The sequence below is a fragment of the Eublepharis macularius genome, chromosome 17 (assembly GCF_028583425.1).
Source record: "Eublepharis macularius isolate TG4126 chromosome 17, MPM_Emac_v1.0, whole genome shotgun sequence".
Taxonomy (NCBI): Eukaryota; Metazoa; Chordata; class Lepidosauria; order Squamata; family Eublepharidae; genus Eublepharis; species Eublepharis macularius.
In genome coordinates this window covers 29868514-29885498 of record NC_072806.1, presented here as the reverse complement: position 1 = coordinate 29885498, position 16985 = coordinate 29868514, and the positions used below count along the sequence as shown (strand labels likewise).

At 47.6% G+C, this 16985-nt stretch overlaps 1 protein-coding gene across 2 annotated transcripts in view; it reads right to left on the bottom strand.

Moving 5' to 3' along the window:
- ABR (ABR activator of RhoGEF and GTPase) overlaps positions 1 to 16985 on the bottom strand; it is a 121746-nt gene that overhangs the window by 59024 nt on the left and 45737 nt on the right. Inside the window, exons 2-4 of one of the 2 annotated variants that reach the window (XM_055000976.1) lie at positions 15903 to 16099; positions 3819 to 3923; positions 899 to 1084 (exon numbers count right to left, since the gene is read on the bottom strand). In XM_055000976.1, the coding sequence (XP_054856951.1) occupies positions 899 to 1084; positions 3819 to 3923; positions 15903 to 16099 (488 nt within the window). Of the gene's footprint in view, positions 1 to 898; positions 1085 to 3818; positions 3924 to 7763; positions 8184 to 15902; positions 16100 to 16985 lie in introns of those variants that run through there. The other variant, XM_055000977.1, reaches the window with a different exon arrangement.

The following is a 16985-nucleotide window of genomic DNA, read 5'->3' as shown; positions in this document are numbered from 1 at the left end:
ACGTCCCCATAATGCAATGCTATCTAACTGGGAAAGCAATCTTTTCAGTGTGAGACCCGGCGAAACCTGTCTCACACACCCTCCCCAGAATAGGCAGAGAGAGTTCAGGGTGAAACTTCCCCCCCTGGCTCTTTGTTTCACCTTGTTTCATTCAAATAAGAAAACTTTCCATCCAGGAGAAGAGTCACCTTTATGTGGCTTTTCCCACCCAAGTGCCACATTTGACTGTATAAACAGAGACCAGGTTATGGGTGATGGAGACAATGGGGGCGCTGCCCAACCAAGTCATGCTTTCCCTTGGAGCGACACAGGAGACCGCACAGTCACTGTGGCAAGCTGTCTGGCCAGTCAGGGAGCATGGTACTCACACTGACTCCCCAAGCAAAACAGAACGCTTAACCGTGGCTTGCTTTCCTTAATCAGTTTAGTGTTATGCCTGAGGTCATGTTTGTACATTGGACTTGTGCGACCCATGTTTGAGTACATGCAATGAACAGATGAGGGAGAAGGTAATTCTCCTGCCCTTCTGTTTACCAAGTGACCAGCCAGGGCCTCAGATATCATAGAATCATAGGGTTGGAAGGGACCGCCAGAGTCATCTAGCCCAACCTCCTGCACAATGCAAGAAATTCACAACAACTACCCCCAGTGACCCCTGCTCCATGCCCACAAGATGGCAAAACACCATTAGGATTCCCTAGCCAAACTGGCCTGGGGAAAATTGCTTCCTGACCCCAAAGCGGCGATTGGCATTACCCTGGGTGTATAAGAAGGGGCCACGATATCTCCCTATACATGCCCCCCAGGAGGCAGGAATGAACTTGGGTTCTTGGACAGGGCTAGCACTTGAGAATGGCAAAGTGGGAACGCAGGCTCAGATGAAGCAAACCCGACTTACCAACTTTTGGAAGAGATGACCCAGGATAACGCTACTGTCCCAGTTCTGGACCTTGGGGCAAAGGCTGTCATAGAACTCCTTGTGGATTTCATAGAGGTCCTGGATCTTATAGAAGATGGTCTCAATCTGCTGGGTAGTGAGGACCGGCTGGGAGGTGGTGGCTGTGGCCTTCAGGGGCTTCATGGGCTGCAGGGAAGACAACAGCATCATCACAACCCTGCTGCGTACTTGCAAAACAAGCCAGGAGAAGTAACTCACCCCAATGGGGCTCAGCAACAGGCTGAAAGATGTCAGACAAAAAACGAATGGGCCTCGGTTGGTCACAGGAGAGTCGTTAAACGGCCCTCTCTGTCAGCTTCACTCCAGCTCTGGCATGCCACAATGCCTAGCTCCCTCGTTTGCCCAGCCTGACCCCAAAGGAGGCTCCAGGACTGCATTGCATTGCAGCGACACAGAAAGGCAGGCATGCTGCATCTCAGCATGCTGCTGCCAATGAAAACTGAGCTTGAGGGACCAGCAGCCCTCTCTGCGCAAAACACTTTCATGCGTCCCACTGAGGCAGGTCTGCAGTCCATGCCGTGTCCCTCTCCAAGCTCCGGCCTCCCGCATCTGACTGGGGTGATATAAAGCCTTCCTGAGCCTGCACCCCACCCCAGTCAATCCCCCATCTGTTCTGGAATACATTCATATGTACAGTGGCCAAAGCTGCAACATCAATGCACGCGCCACAAGTGTAAAGAGGCCACCACGGATCCAACAAGTCCCCTAAAAATTCGTGGAAGAGGCAGGAGGGAAAGAGGCATCAGGATCCAGATTTCAGCCAGTCATTGAGGCTGGTTTGTACGTCCACCGCTTGAGAACAGAAACAACCAGCAACAAGCATCAGAGGCAGAAATCCGATTTTTTCCCCAAGAAAGGGAAGCCATTCACACATTCACCCTCCAAAGGAAGAGGTGAACCATCCCTGAGGCACACCAAAGAGTACGGCAATAAATGAATGCAACCCTGGCCGGCCTCTAGTCTCAGGGTTAAGAGGCTGAACTATGAAACAAGTACCCAGCTGAAATCTAGCCTCTACCGCCGACTCACCCAGCGACTTTCACTCTGAGCCTCAGTGCTCCTCTTTAATATGGGAATAATTCTGGCCCAGCCCTTGCAGGGATGTTGAAAACACTCTGAATAGTTGAAATCATTACAGAGATGCAAAAAAAACCCCTCATTGAGCGCTTGCAAGGTTCCGCACTACGTCACAAAACAGAAGGAGCCACACATTGGTGTTGCGCAAACCATGCAAACTGTGGAGCCAGCTCTGGCTTGGGTGCCAGGGTAGAAAGAGGAAGCTGCAGCTATAAATACACTGCAAAAGTGGACACATACAACATGAGACTAGTCAGAGTTGTGCACAGTCTGTTCAATTATCGTCTGGAACTTGCTGCCACAGGTAGAGGCGAGGTTTGCTAGGGTAGAGGGCTCTTGAAAAAAGGTTGGACAAAATGAATGGAGTTATTAACTAGGGTAGCTAACTGGAACCTCCATATTCAGTGGCAGTGCTAGGACACAAGATCAGGGGAAAGCCTTAGCATCTGATTCCATACACGTTGGATAATGCACTTTCAATGCACATTATCGATCGTTTGAGGTAGATATTTTGTTCCGCACACAAAAAAATCCGTTCCAAATGATCTATAAAGAGGATTGGAAGTGCATTATCCAACATGTGCAGAATCACTCTATGTCCCTGTTTGTTGGCCTTCCAGGGTAAATGCTGTGTGAAACAGTATGCTGGTCCAGACGGACGGCTGGTCTGCTCCAGCGGGGCTGTTATTTTCTTATATTTCCCTAACACAAGATGCTTAAAAGCAAGTTGGCTGTCAGTTCCCATGGGCTCTTGGGTGGCCACTGTTGTGGACAGAATGCTGATTAGACAGACCTAATCCAGAGAAACAATTCATAAAGTTAGGTCCACCTAGGACTATCAGCCAAGATAGCTAAAAATGGAGCCTCCATGGTCAGACACAATGTATCTTAGGGTGCCAGATGCCAGGGGAAAGGAACAGGAGCCGACTCTTCCCTTGACTCAGAGTCCCTTCACAGGAAGCACATGGCTGGCACTAGACAGAGCTTTCATCTGATCTAGCAACACCACTCCTCGATCAGCCTCTCCAATTTTCTTCCTGCAGTGACAGACGTTTATATATGGTTGCTTCCACAGGGAGTTTTTGCTCCATGTCCCGCACTCCAAATGGTAGTCGGTTCTTTTGGGGGCTTCCACACAGCACCCTACATGGGCTTACTTTCTGGGCTTTCGCCTGTTTCACTCTGTTTTTATCCCCACATTTGCTTCAGGACAATCTTTCCTTAAAATGCACACTTAAACTGGGCTTGGGGAGAGGGTAGATGGAAAGTATGGATTTCCGCATAACTGCTCTCGGTACCATATCCTTTACCCTACTCATTTGTGCCCATTTTTTTCCAACCAGCAAGAGGAATGCTGCTATTGCTGCACTACATTCTACTTATATACCTATTACTACCATTTTAAAAATAATAAGCACGCTGGCAGTGAAGAGGGGATAAATAGGGAAGGGGATGCCAAGGGAAATGGAGGCAAGAACAGTGAATCCTCCTGTGTGGAGGTACTTCTATCCTGTCTTTTCATCCTCACGATAACCCTGTGAGGTAGGCTAGGCGAGGTGTGTGCAGTTGGCCCAAAGGCATTTCAGAGAAGGGATGTGAACCTCAGCTGTCCTAGCCCAACATTTATCTATGACACCATATTGGGGTTCTCCTGCTCTTCCTTCTGCTCCCCCATTTCTAACACTCCTAATGACAAAATTACAACCTCACCCCCTACAGCGGCATTAACTGCGCACAATGGTAAGAAGGGTGGTTCTGCCCCTCACCACTGGGTTCTACTCACAAGCAAGAGAGCCTCCAGCTGGTTTATATAGATCTCCTCGCTGGCCAAGAAATCTGAAAGCACCAACTTTCGCATCTCCAGGCCTCTACCGGAATCACGTTCGCCCTGCAAGGAAAGAGAAAAACATCGGTCAAAAGAGAAGTATCACACCAGAGTAAAACTGGGGCTGAACCCTCCAGCGGGGATGAGAATGCAGGATTGTTTTCATTCCTGGTTGATTCTGCAGGCTGACGCTCTTGGCTGTTTTGGGGTTGCCTCGCAGTCATTTCTACACAACTCCGCAAAGCTGACATCAGAAAACGAGTGCATTTGAATGGGGGAAATTCAGCATGAAGGAAGGAAAATGGTTTGATTCTCACCAGAGAGAAAGAAAATCGGAAATGGGAATATTCAAATCCCTTTCAAAATTCAGTCTTGCTCCTACCCCAGAGGAAGCAACAGACTGGACTTTTGTAGAGGCAGGCTGCAAAAACTGATTTGGATCAAAGTCGTGATTTTATCAAAAAGTCACGTTTCTCAAAATGATGCAGGCTGCAGAAAAGGATCCAAAGAGCTATGAGAACTGACATTTTTATTCTGCTGGTGGGTTTTTACACATTTCTATTTGGGATGTCCAAATCTTGTCGTTTTCCTCTTTTCCATCTCTTTTTGCCTTTTGGAGGTGGTGGTTGTGAGCCCACTTTAATTCCGTGGTTCCCAAGAGGCTTCATTATGCAACATTTTTTCCATTCTATATAATTGCTGCAAAATCACATTAAAAATTGTGTGAATTTGATGGGGAAAATTCAGTGTGAGGAAACAGAAAACTGCGCGTCCAGTTTGCACAAGGGAGAAGTAAAAGCGAAATGAGATTTTTTTAGTCAAACCAGCGGGGCTGTGAAATTCAGTTCTATCCAGCAAGAGTCTGATTCAATATAAGGCAGCTCCATGTGTTGTTCAATCCAAAAAAAGGCTCCCTAGCCTTTAAAAAAGTCCGTCTATGTTAACTGCAGTTTTCTATCCAATAGCAATTTTTTACCATGCATGGAAGGGCTTTTGCGGTGCCAGCAGCAAAACATATACAGAGAAAAGGATTGATTAAGATAACTGCTGCTGGCCTGACATTTTATTGAGAAAAGAATTTCTCTCACCTGCCATTACTGGTGGAGCTGGTATCCGGGTCAGTCTATGAATCACTTTTATTGACTCAACAGGACAATGCTGAGTGCCTCTGAGCACGTGAAGAGCACATTTACTCATTCTCCACAGAGCTGGGGGCATCGTAACATGATATTTATTCCATTTTACCCATACAAAAAGTCTGAGAGGTATGGTAAGCAGAAGGGGAGCCACTTGCCCACTGAGCTTCATGACTGTGCTAGGATTCGAACCCAGGTCTCCCCCAGACCACATTCAGCAACACATTAGCAACAGCACTGCTATGTTGCTCAACTGCAAGGCTGAAAAGGGAAAGTTTGCATCCTCCAAAATATTTGTGGGGGGTGGGGAGGGGAAGCAATTCCTCTGCCACTAAAACACTTTCTGAATGAGCTGCCCATTTATCTTGCAAACACACACACAAAACCCAATCTGAAATAATGTAGAAAAGCACCAAACTGTCCACAGGGGAAACGCTGAAAAGCTTTAATCAGAACAGGGCCCATACTTATGACACATCAGCAAAAAATGATAAAGACACATTTCAAATGTCTGCACGCATTTTTTCAGTGGTCCTCAAAACAGCCCTATAAGATAAGCCACTGTTATCATCCCCAAAGCACAAACAGGAGGCTGAGAAAATAACAACTTGCCCAAAGACACCTTCCGACAGTTTGTAGCTGATATGAGCACCTGACGTCTTCCTTTCTCACCCTCCAAGCCACTGACTATGGTCGCATTAGCAGCGTCTTGCAAAGCAGCCCCTAAAAAACCCCTCCCCCAACCAGTTCTGTAGGTATTGCTGGGGGGGGTGCTTTAAAACCAAGCAAAGATCTGATACGTGCCCACAAAGTCAGCGTGAACAATAAACAAGCACTGTACCTATTTGCACGTGGATGCAGTAACAGCCAATAGCACGCCGAGGCGGAGATAGCTTTAAGAGCAGAACAGGCGCATTCGTATCAGTGGGTTCTGCTTCCTCTCTCCCTGCCTCCAAAATCCCCCCTCAGAACTTCCCAACTCAATCAAGACAGCCTAAGTTGGCATTGAGGATGGTGGCCTCACCACACCATGCCAAAACATCAAACTGCAGGCTTCTTCGGACACGGGCAAGGCTCCCACGTCCAGAAGAACTTCTTGGAAGAATTTCTAGCCACAAACCTGTGGAGGGCCTGACTCACCTTCCCTCCCATGAGGATCCAAGCTCCAGGCCAAAGTTCCTAGCACCTCCCACACAGTGCCTCGAGCACCCCCACGGAGCCAACCCCCTTTTCCCAGTCAGTCCCAGGAATGAACGTGCCCACACAAATGGCTGCCAGCCCAGGCCTGGCACACCCATCCACAGAGCCGTTTTTTCCACAGGGAAAGAACAAGGCAAAGCAGGTCACCAGCTGCCTGAAAACGCAGCTTGGCTCTCCCCTGAGAGCAGAGAAAAGAAGAAAGCTCAAGACTTCATTGGCATGCTAGGGATAAAACTTGCCCAGGAACCAAGCCCCAAACATGCAGGACAGAGAAGGCTGGCGTTGCCCAGCGATGACTGAAAATCTGGGTGGCGTGTACTTCGTTATTAAATGCGTTCTGTGCATGCTCAAGGCTGTTCCTTCACGAGTTTAAGGTCAGAAGTTTGGAAGTGAAAACAGAAGGGGGGGCTGAACCACAGACTCCACTTAAGAACCCAAATCATTGTGTTCTGTGCCCCATAATTCATGGGGTAGTTAGTGGCAAGAACAGAAGCTGTCCATCTATCTGTCTAGAGCACTTCCCCACCACCACCTTTCCTCCACAGAGCACCAAGCAGCACACCTCGTTCTCTGTCCCTCATTTTATCCTCACAAGAACCCTATAAGGTAGGTCAGGCTGAGAAATACTGACTGAGCCATGGCAAGAGGGAAGATTTGAACCTGGGTCTCCCCAGAACTTTAACCATTACACCACACTAACTTGCTGAGAAGATTTTAGTGCATTCTTCTCTAGCTACTTTTCAGGGGCAAGAGGGTCAGAGATGCAGGGCAGAAGAAATCTGTAACTCCTACCCAGCCCAAGCAAATACCCTGGGGCAAGTTTCATGGCTTCTTCCCTCATCCAAACACACGCTCCTTACTCCAGAGATGGATAGCTAGCTGGGGAAAGGGGCAGTGACCCAAAACACTCCCTCCCTGACCATTCTTAGAACTAATGGGGCACGGGAGAGGTGCCTCCTTCCAAGGCACTAGCAGCCCCCACCTCCACGAAGCCACAGAGCAAAAGAGGAAGATGGCGGTATTTGAACTCAAGATAGGAAATCGGTTCCGGTCTGGAAAGCATCAAAACCCAAGCACGAGAGAGCTCCTGTGCAGACACAGAGTGCCTTTCTGTCACCATTGAGAAATTTGATGCATGTCTGGGAGTGAAGGGGAAGCTTTTCAGTACAACAAAGCACAACTTACAAGCAAGTGCAAGTCCCTGCAACTTTTGAAGCCCTGGCCAAAATACAACCCCCCACTCCACCCCCAAGGTACACAGCAAGGGGCGAAGCACTGGAGTCATTCAGCTCCTTGCCCCAGCCTCATGCCAGGGGCCGGGTTTCTCCAGTAGAGCCAGCTTCTGATCTCCTCCTGCCCCTCTGAAGCCGCCACGTTGCCTACTATCCCAAGCAAGGCAGGGTCAGGTCTGCAGCCCCTAGTCTTTCTAACATGGGCTAATGGGCACCCGCCGGCAAGGGAGGGAGCGAGCCCAGCACCTCCTCTTCTGCCCAGAGCCCACACCCCAAAGCCAGCTGGCAGAGAAGTGCCACCAACCCTCCGGTGGCAGCAGCTCCCTTGTGCCCACCTTCTCTGTGGCCAGAAAGCCAGACCCCAGGCCAGGGGTGGTGGGGGTGCAGGGCTCTTCGTCCTCCTCATCTTCCAGGACTCGATCCAGATAGCCAATAGCTTCTTCCTCTTCTCGCATGGCCTGCCAGAGGCCCCGGCCAGGCGTGCCTCAGGGGAGAAGGCCCCTAGAGCAAGGGGGCAGCTGAGCCTGGTACTGCTTTGGGAGCCTGGCACTGCCTTCTGAGAAAAGCAGCCATTGCGGGGCACCCTGAGCCAAGACAGGAAAAGCAGTTTCCCACCGCCACCCCCTGCACACACCCCCAGCAGCAAGAACAAGTTCCAAAGAATCCAACGTCAGAGGGAGAGAGAAAGAGAAAGCCCAAGCCAGCACCCCCCAACGGGCTCTGCTTAACCCCTTTCTTCGTGGTGCCCGGCACAGGCTCTGCTCTATTGGCTGGCTGGCTGGCGAAGCAGGCTCTGCCCTGCCTAGACAGGAAGCGCCAGCCTCGCCTCTGTAGGTGGGGCGACCCTGGAGGGCTGATCCAGCAAGGAGCGCTCAGAGGGGACCCCTTTGAGGAAGCAGCAGCTGCTGCTTCGTGGTGGTGAGGAACGGCGGAGAGGGGGAGGAAGAGGAAGCGGCCAACAGATGCAAAACGCAGGCAGTCTCCTCGGGACGGCTGAGAGAGAGGGAAGGGGGCCAGCAGGCAGGGCTGAGTCCCAAATCCATGGGGGGGGGAGGTTGATGCTGAATTTCACAGCTGACTCGAGAATCTCTGCTTCATTTTTTTGCTTTTGCAGCTTGCAAGTCTTTAGTTCTCTGCTGTTTTCTGATTCCACCCCCTTTTACATTTAGAAAACTTTAACACACTATTTTCGTTTCAGTTGCGAATAACACAAAAACCACAACTAATGTGTTTAAGTGTGTAGTGGAAACAGCACCAGACCAAGGTCCGAGAGGCCCAGGTTCAAATCCCCACTCCACCCTAAAAGCACAATGGGCAACCTTGGCCCCGTCACACACTCTCAGCATAGCCTACCTCACTTGGTCGTTGTGAGTAGAAAAGAACAATGTAAACCACTTAGGGTCTCCCTTGTGAAGGAAGACAGAGTATAAAAGAAGCAAATAAATAAAATTAAATTAAAGGGGTGCATCCCTCTGCACATTTTGTCTTAGCACAAACACTCAAGGCAGGTCTAATACTGCCAGCCTGCCTTGTAGGGCCACGATGAAGTTTATAAAGCATACATGGGCAAATATGTGGCATATTTTACATACTGGAAAAGTTCTGTACGTTTTTTTATTGTTAATAAAAAACATTTAATTAAATTTAATTAAACCAACCTCCGCTGCAAGAAAGGCACAGGCAAGCCTCTGGGAATCAAGAGATGCAGCAAAGAACCAGCTGAGAAGGAGCAAGTCCCCAGTTCCAATCTCACCCCAGGCACAAACTCACCTGGAGGCGAGCCAATATCCTCTCCACCACATCTAAGGTTAAGAAACGTTGGCCTGCCTTTCCTGAGGTTTGTAATGCAGAGACAGGCATGAAGCCCCTTGAAAATTTAGGGAAAGGTTCTATAAATATTAAGTCACATTTTTATTACTACATAAGTAAACAGTCCCTCCTTAGTGCAACAGTTTCTGCAGGTCTACGACCTAGTCCCGAAAGAGATCCCAAATACTTGCCTGCAAAAGAATCTGGCACCTTAGAATTCAAAAGTAGATTTTTAGAAGCTGCATTCAGGGCTGACACCTAGAAACTGTATGCCAACAGGAGAAAATAAAACATTTCTCCCATTCTGCAAGCCTTCAGTCTGTACAGAGCTCTTAGTCAAGCTCAGTAGTGTTCTGTGTAACACAGAAGCTAGCTTATGCTTTCAACTCAAACCTCTAAAAGCATTTTTAAAGGAAAAGGTATTTTGCATACTTCTCCAAAACCACACACAGTAACAACTATGTTTAACACTCTGGAGGATTACACCAGTTACAAGGTGAGGTGTGTGAGTGTGTGTGAGAATTCCTCCAACGTTAACTGATCTATCCTCAGTGGCCCCCAAGAACGGCCCCAAAGAATAAAGGGTGATTGCAAGCAGCTATGCACATGCGTGCGCACACTCACAAAACACCTTTTCGTCTACAACAGAAAAAGGGAAGCCACAAGGCCCACAACATTTGCATGCACCTCTTCACAGTGCCCGATCCCAAGGAAACTGCCAAGGCGAGGGAAGGGGAGCTGCTCCAGAAATCAACTTTGGTGGAAGGGGGAAGGACACACACAGAGCCCTTCCTGTACAAGTTTGTGCCAGGCTAAGAATAACAGCAGCCCATTCTAATGAACCAAATATAGCTTTTAAAAAGACTGTGCATTTACTTTTTTTTAAAAAAAGTTGCACACCTAAGCAATTCAAACCTTGCACTAAGAAAAGCCAATGCTGCAACCTGTACAAAAACAGTGGAGAAATATCCGTTTTTCTTATTTTGCATAATTTATGGTGGAATTTATGCTATTTGTACATTATTTATTCAGAAGACTATGAGAGCCAAGCTACAAGTGACGCCTTACACAGGTTGGACACTTGTCAGCTTCCCTCAAGTTTTGATGGGAAATGTAGGCGTCCTGGTTTTACAGCTTGGCTCTCCATTAGAGCTGCAAGACCAGGATGCCTACATTTCCCATCAAAACTTGAGGGAAGCTGACAAGTGTCCAACCTGTGTCAGGAGTCACTTGTAGCTTGGCTCTCAGTTGGAGCCATGAACACCACAAAGGACTGGCACCATTCTTCATCATAATCCCTAGAAATTTTATCCAGACACCTTCTGAGATTTCAGCAGGCATGGCCCACATACCTTAAAGTGTATCTTCACAGTCAAAAACTCTAGAAACTTGATTTTTTAAAACAAAAAATTATGCACAACCCTAACAGTACAGACTGGAACAATACTTATGGACACCACGATGTCTGTGACTACCAGGGACACCAACACACGAGTTCTGTCTAGGGTTGCCAGCTCTAGGCTGGGAAATTCCTGGAGATTTTGGGGGATGGGCAGGGTTCTCAGTGGGGTATAATGTCAGAGTCCTCCCTCCGAAGCAGTCATTTTCTCCATGGCAGCTGTGGCCTGGAGATCAGTTATAATTCCAGGAGATCTCCAGCAACCACCTGGAGGTTGGCAACCCTAACTCTGCCTGGTCTCGCCATGAAATGAACTAAGGGCCAAGCTAGAAGTGATGAATTACACTTGAATGGCAAGTGAACAGACTCACATGCATTCCTCCATGTTCACTTGCGCTCCACTTGTGATTGAGTGAAGTGCAAGTGGAGCGCAAGTGAACAGGGAGGAATACACGTGAGTTTGTTTACTTGCCATTCAAGTGTAATTCGTCACTTCTAGCTTGGCCCTCAGAGCCAAGCTACAAGTGACGCCTGACACAGGTTGGACACTTGTCAGCTTCCCTCAAGTTTTGATGGGAAATGTAGGCGTCCTGGTCTTGCAGCTGTAATGGAGAGCCAAGCTGTAAAACCAGGACGCCTACATTTCCCATCAAAACTTGAGGGAAGCTGACAAGTGTCCAACCTGTGTAAGGCGTCACTTGTAGCTTGACTCTAAGTTGAAAGGGGAAGGTCACAGATTGCTGACAAGACATGGAGTTGGGTTAGAGCTGGAGTACCCAACCTTTTGGAGCCTGTGGGCCCATTTGGAATTCTGACAAAGGGTGGTGGGCTCACCCACAAAATGGCCACCAGGGAAGGTGGAGCCAACCGCACAAACACACAGAAGAAGCTCAAGTGCTGGGGGCAAGAGAAGCAATTTTAAAAAATACAAGGGGAAAGAAGAGAGACAGAGAATAAAGCCAACACTGTGGAGGCAGCTGCTATCGAAACTACATTTTAAAAATCTGTACACCCAATCAGATCTCCAAAGGCCAATCAGAAGCACTGCAGGGCAGAAGCCCCATCTGACCCCACCCTAAGCTTCGTCAGGGCGATCCCCCAACCGAGGATTCCTGGTAACAGTAGCTCAGTTGACCAGTGGGGATGGGGGGAATGGCCAGAATGGGTGGGAGGCTGAGGTCAGTATTCCCACATGCTGATGTCACTCCCCATGTGCCCATAAGTGACATCAGTGCATCATCAAGGGATGACAAGGACGCATTAACATTTGGGGGAAACAGAGATGGTCCTGTTTGCGCCCCCCACCCCCAGCCATGGCAACAGACAAGCTCTCAAGGAAATGACAAGCAGAAAAGGTGAGAAAAGGAGGGTGGTCAGGAAAGGGGCTCATATGGGAGGAAGAAGGGGGCTAAACAGAGAGGATGGAGAGACCGTCAGAATAGACTGGTGGCAATTATCAAAACGGTGAGGGCTAGGACCTTAAAGGCCCTGACCTAGCTAGCCCCAGTAAGCCTAATCTCGTCAGGTCTCAGAAGCTAAGCAGGGTTGGCCTTGGCTAGTAACTGGATGGGAGACCACCAATGAAAACTAGGGTTGCAGAGGCAGACAATGGCAAGCCACCTGTTAGTCTCTTGCCATGAAAACTCCACTAGGAGTCGCCATAAGTCAGCAGTGACTTGAGGGCACTCTCCACCACAGGACTTTGGAGAGAACACAAAGTGAGGCAAAAAGAGGTGGTGTAGGATTTATGGAGCAGGCTGCCACAACAAGAGAGGAAGAGGCATTCAGCAGAGGCTGAGCTGGCATGGCAGCACTGCAAAATCCCAGAGGCACCACTGTGGCTCCTGTTTCCATAAAGGCAGAATGGCAGAGAAAGTGTTAACTAACACACACACAAACACAGGGCTGGTTACCAGGTTAGTCCAAAGAGCAACTGAGAAGGATTGAGGGTTTTAAGGCCTGTAAATCCCTTAAGGTATGTGGCCTGCCCTGACACAAAGGTGGTTTCTTGCCCCCCCCCCCTCTCTGCCACTTCTCCTGGCTCCAAAAGGTCCACACTCCACCAACAGTCTCAGAAGTGGGGCGGCAAGGAGAAATCTGCAGCTTGGCATGCAGAAGAAATCAGATGCCCAGAGCTGGCTTAGCACTGCCACCAAGGAAAAGCGAAAGATGCAGATCTTTCTAGGGCTGTGTTCCCTTCTCCAGCAAAATAATAATTTAAAAAACCCAGAAAGTTACTGATAATCTGCCCCAGGCAAAGCTGGAGACTGTAACTACAATTAATGTACAAGGCAAGAGAAAATGGGTATTACCTATATGCCTTAGGGAAATCAAATTTGCATACCTTGGTTAGTTTTTCATAAATCATTCTAATCATTCATAGGAGCAGTGAAAGCCATACTGAGCACTGACGCTCCTTCCCTCTACTTGCTAGAAAGCTTCTTCAGTGATCTATCTGTATTCTGTGATTTTTATGTACTTTCAAGCCCAACTTTGTCTTTTTGAAGACTAGAAACTTGCTTTAAAAACTTCTGAGAAGATGGAATTCGGAAGTTCTTCTGCTAAATTTATGCTTGCAGAATGTGAGACTAGGAGCCCAAACGATATTTTGGGGTTTGAACACCGGGTACCAATGAAATGCCTCACCACAGACCCCCTGATTTCTCCCCAAAGAAAAGTTCGTCCAGGCCTAGAATTTCCAGTAGGAAAAAAAATGACCAGTCAAATGTTGTCAAATATTGGCCAAGTATTTTTAAAGCATTCATACTATCAAACCTACCCACCCCCAAAAAGAGAGTCCATGCAATCACCAATAGGTTTGGTTAGAGCTGGTTAGTCTTAAAGGTGCTACTGGACTCTTTACTACTTTGCTACTACAGACTAACACGGCTAACTCCTCTGGATCTTTGACCAATAGCTCTGAGAGTGATGTTAAGTACAAAAACAAAAATTAAGTGAACTGTTATTGTGAAACAATGATAATGTTCCTTTTGGAACTTTAAAAAAAAACAAATTACAACTTTTGACAAGGTTAGGCTAGAAATCCTATATATGAGAAAAGTTAACTGAATTTCCTCTGGTTTTTTTCTCCAGAAATGCCAGAGGTCTGCCTACAGTTGTAAAATTTAACACTACAGGCTTTTTACAAAGTGGAAAGCAAAACAAGGCAACTGTTTAAATCCGTCACCAAAGTCCGTGTTCAACAGCGGTTGTGCCAAGCTGACAGTCTTTGCAGGTGATCTTGGGAGATGGAAGAAGCTGCCTGCGCCTAATGCTGCAGGGCTTGGGGGGCAAAAGGCTCCTACCTTTGCCCATTCTAACAAAGAACACCCAAATGAAAACAAAAAGGACAGCAACCATTTACAGGAAATCCGTAATGGGTTAATAGATCAGAAATGCCTGCTATACTTCCCCTCCTAGTGGTCATAAGCAGACAGGACAGGAAAATTTGCTTTTTTTAAAGGCAGCACTTGAAGGCACGTTACTACACTGATGCCACCTGGTGGCCGGTAGGGAGAAGATGCCAAGGCTCCTCTAGATGAGGAGATCTGCATGACCCTGAAGCTTGCATACATTTACACTAACAGAAATCAGTCCAGAAAGAAAACATTGGGGCCCCACTTCTCAAAAAGTGCTTGGGAAAAGGGGCATAGACAGGGCAAAGAAGATGCCAAACTCCAAGATGTGCAGGGGATGGGTTGCCACACACACACAGTGAAATGCACGAAGCTGAAAGACGCTTGGACGCAGAACTAGGGAAAAAGCAAGAAAAGAGTGCTGCAGGCTTTGTGATCTGTCCTATTGCAAAGCCGGAGCAGAACAGACCAGGGAAGTAACGTGGCTTCTGCAATTCACAGCTGGGGGGTGGGGGGAGTGGAGGGCAACAGCACACTCTTGCCACCTCAGGACACTGAGATGCAGTAAGCAGCCTCATCCCAGACTGGTTCCCTTTCAGCCTGTCACGACTGAATTTTATTTATTTTGAAGTAGCAAGACCCTGCAACATGTCATCCCAGTATCTTCACAGCAGACCCACAGGAGGAAGGTTCCCTCATCCCACATCCTATTTCCCACAGTGCCAACCAGATGATCCAGAAAGCCTACAACAAATCCATAAAGCTTCCTTAGTCGCCTCCTAGCAATGGGCATTCACAGGTATATTGCCTCCGAACATGGAGGTTCCCTTTAGCCATCATGGAGAACAGCCAAGGGGCGGAGTTGCTAATTTCTGAGCAGACGAAAGGAGAAACTAAATGAATACAAATTTGTTTCACATTTATAGGTCATGCTTGGTACAGAAGCAGTTCTTTTCTACATCTCTGTAAATTATCTCAGTCAGGCCCACCTTGCAGGGCTGTCGCTACATAGTAACAAAGTGTTTGAAAGGTGTTATTCAGCCCTAAATCAGAGTCTCTGTACACAAGATATCTTACACGAATAGGATCAAGTGAAAGATCTTACGCTTGCTCTCTCACTTGTGGATACACACGCACTGCTAAGGAGAGAGTACACTTGAATATAAAACCACACAGAAAGTACGTTGCTTGAGCGTTCCCGTGTAAGATGTCTTGAGGAGAGAGAGAGACTCTCAGAGCCAAGCTACAAGTGACGCCTTACACAGGCTGGACACTTGTCAGCTTACCTCAAGTTTTGATGGGAAATGTAGGCGTCCTGGTTTTACAGCTTGGCTCTCCATTAGAGCTGCAAGACCAGGATGCCTACATTTCCCATCAAAACTTGAGGGAAGCTGACAAGTGTCCAACCTGTGTCAGGCGTCACTTGTAGCTTGGCTCTCAGAGAGCATAAGGGGAGCGTGTCTCCTTCTGCAGCAAGCTGTTTCGATCCCAAATTGTGGCCACTAGATGGGGCCAGCAGCTCAGAACCCTGTATGGAGAAGGGGCATTATTCATTCTTGCAATCTCTCCACTTACACAGGACACACACACAAAACCATGAGAGATGGCAAGCAGCACTCTTATGGAGTGCTTTTTGCTAAGCTCTCCCATTTCTGATACTCAGATTTCAAAGGTAAAAATGTTCTGTGGCTCCCCCATATCATATCCTCCCTACTCCACACTAAAACACGCTGCTTTGCTCAATACCATACTTCCAAAACAATCTGCTATGTAAGTAACAATCTTGGCCTGCCTTACAGGGATGTTGTAACAGTACTGGAAATTCCCAAATGACCACTTTGGTGCACTATAGAAATGTTAAACATCCCCATTAGACATCCAGGAACCCACAAGCATCAGCCACCACTTACCACTATGCCCAGCTCCTCAGGAGCCGTGGGCGAAATGCCATCATTGCCGTCACCGCCGCCTTCTTGGCTACGAGCGCTGAGCTGGGGGGACATGGTGGGCGATTCGTCAATGTATGGCATGGTCTCCGAGCCACCAGGCGGCACTTTGGGCTCTTCGTTGCCCTCTGCATCATAGTCCTCTGTGCCGTAGTTAAAATCTGTGGAGGGGAACCAGAGATGCCCAATCAGAACTGGCAAGCAGCAAGGCACGGGTCACCATGGGCAGATGCAACTGCCGTGGGAGCATTTGCTTCCTGCCCCATAACTGCATGCCTTGCTCAGCCCAAATGCCTTCTGGCTACCGAACCACCAGCACTTTCATAAACTGCCTTAGGAGGGGTTTTGATGTCCCTTTGTAAACTGAAAACCTTCATAGCTTTTGCAGGAAAGGGGTGACAACAGGTACTTCCCTATTCCAGGTTGAGGAGTGAGTATATGTGAATTCTCACAAAAAATCCCCTGCACATAGAAAAGGCAGCATGTCAGAAAATAAAAAAGAGTCCAGTAGCACCTTTAAGACTAACCAACTTTATTGTAGCATAAGCTTTCGAGAATCACAGTTCTCTTCGTCAGATGCATCTAAGACTAAGTTGGTTAGTCTTAAAGGTGCTACTGGACTCTTTTTGATTTTGCTACTACAGACTAACACGGCTAACTCCTCTGCATCTATGTCAGAAAATAGTTTGGGTTATAAATCTCCCTCTGTTTTCTGTGCAACATTCAAACATCCATACTTGCAACTGGAGTGGCTAAAAGAAATGGGAGGGCAGTTCTACCGGAGGGACAAAGGCAACCTTTTTTATTTCTTTGGTTTTTTATATGCTGTCATTGAGAACAGTTGCTGCCTGCAAATTTTCATTGCCAATATAAATTATTCATTTACATCATTTATGCAATACGTACAACATGAGTCATATATGTGTGTGTGTGTGTATACTATATACATAATGCTGACTTCGTGACACACTAACAACACTGAAAAATGTGAATATTTTATCGGAAAAATTATACAGCCTGGAACAGAAAATGCGAAAACAAAGTATT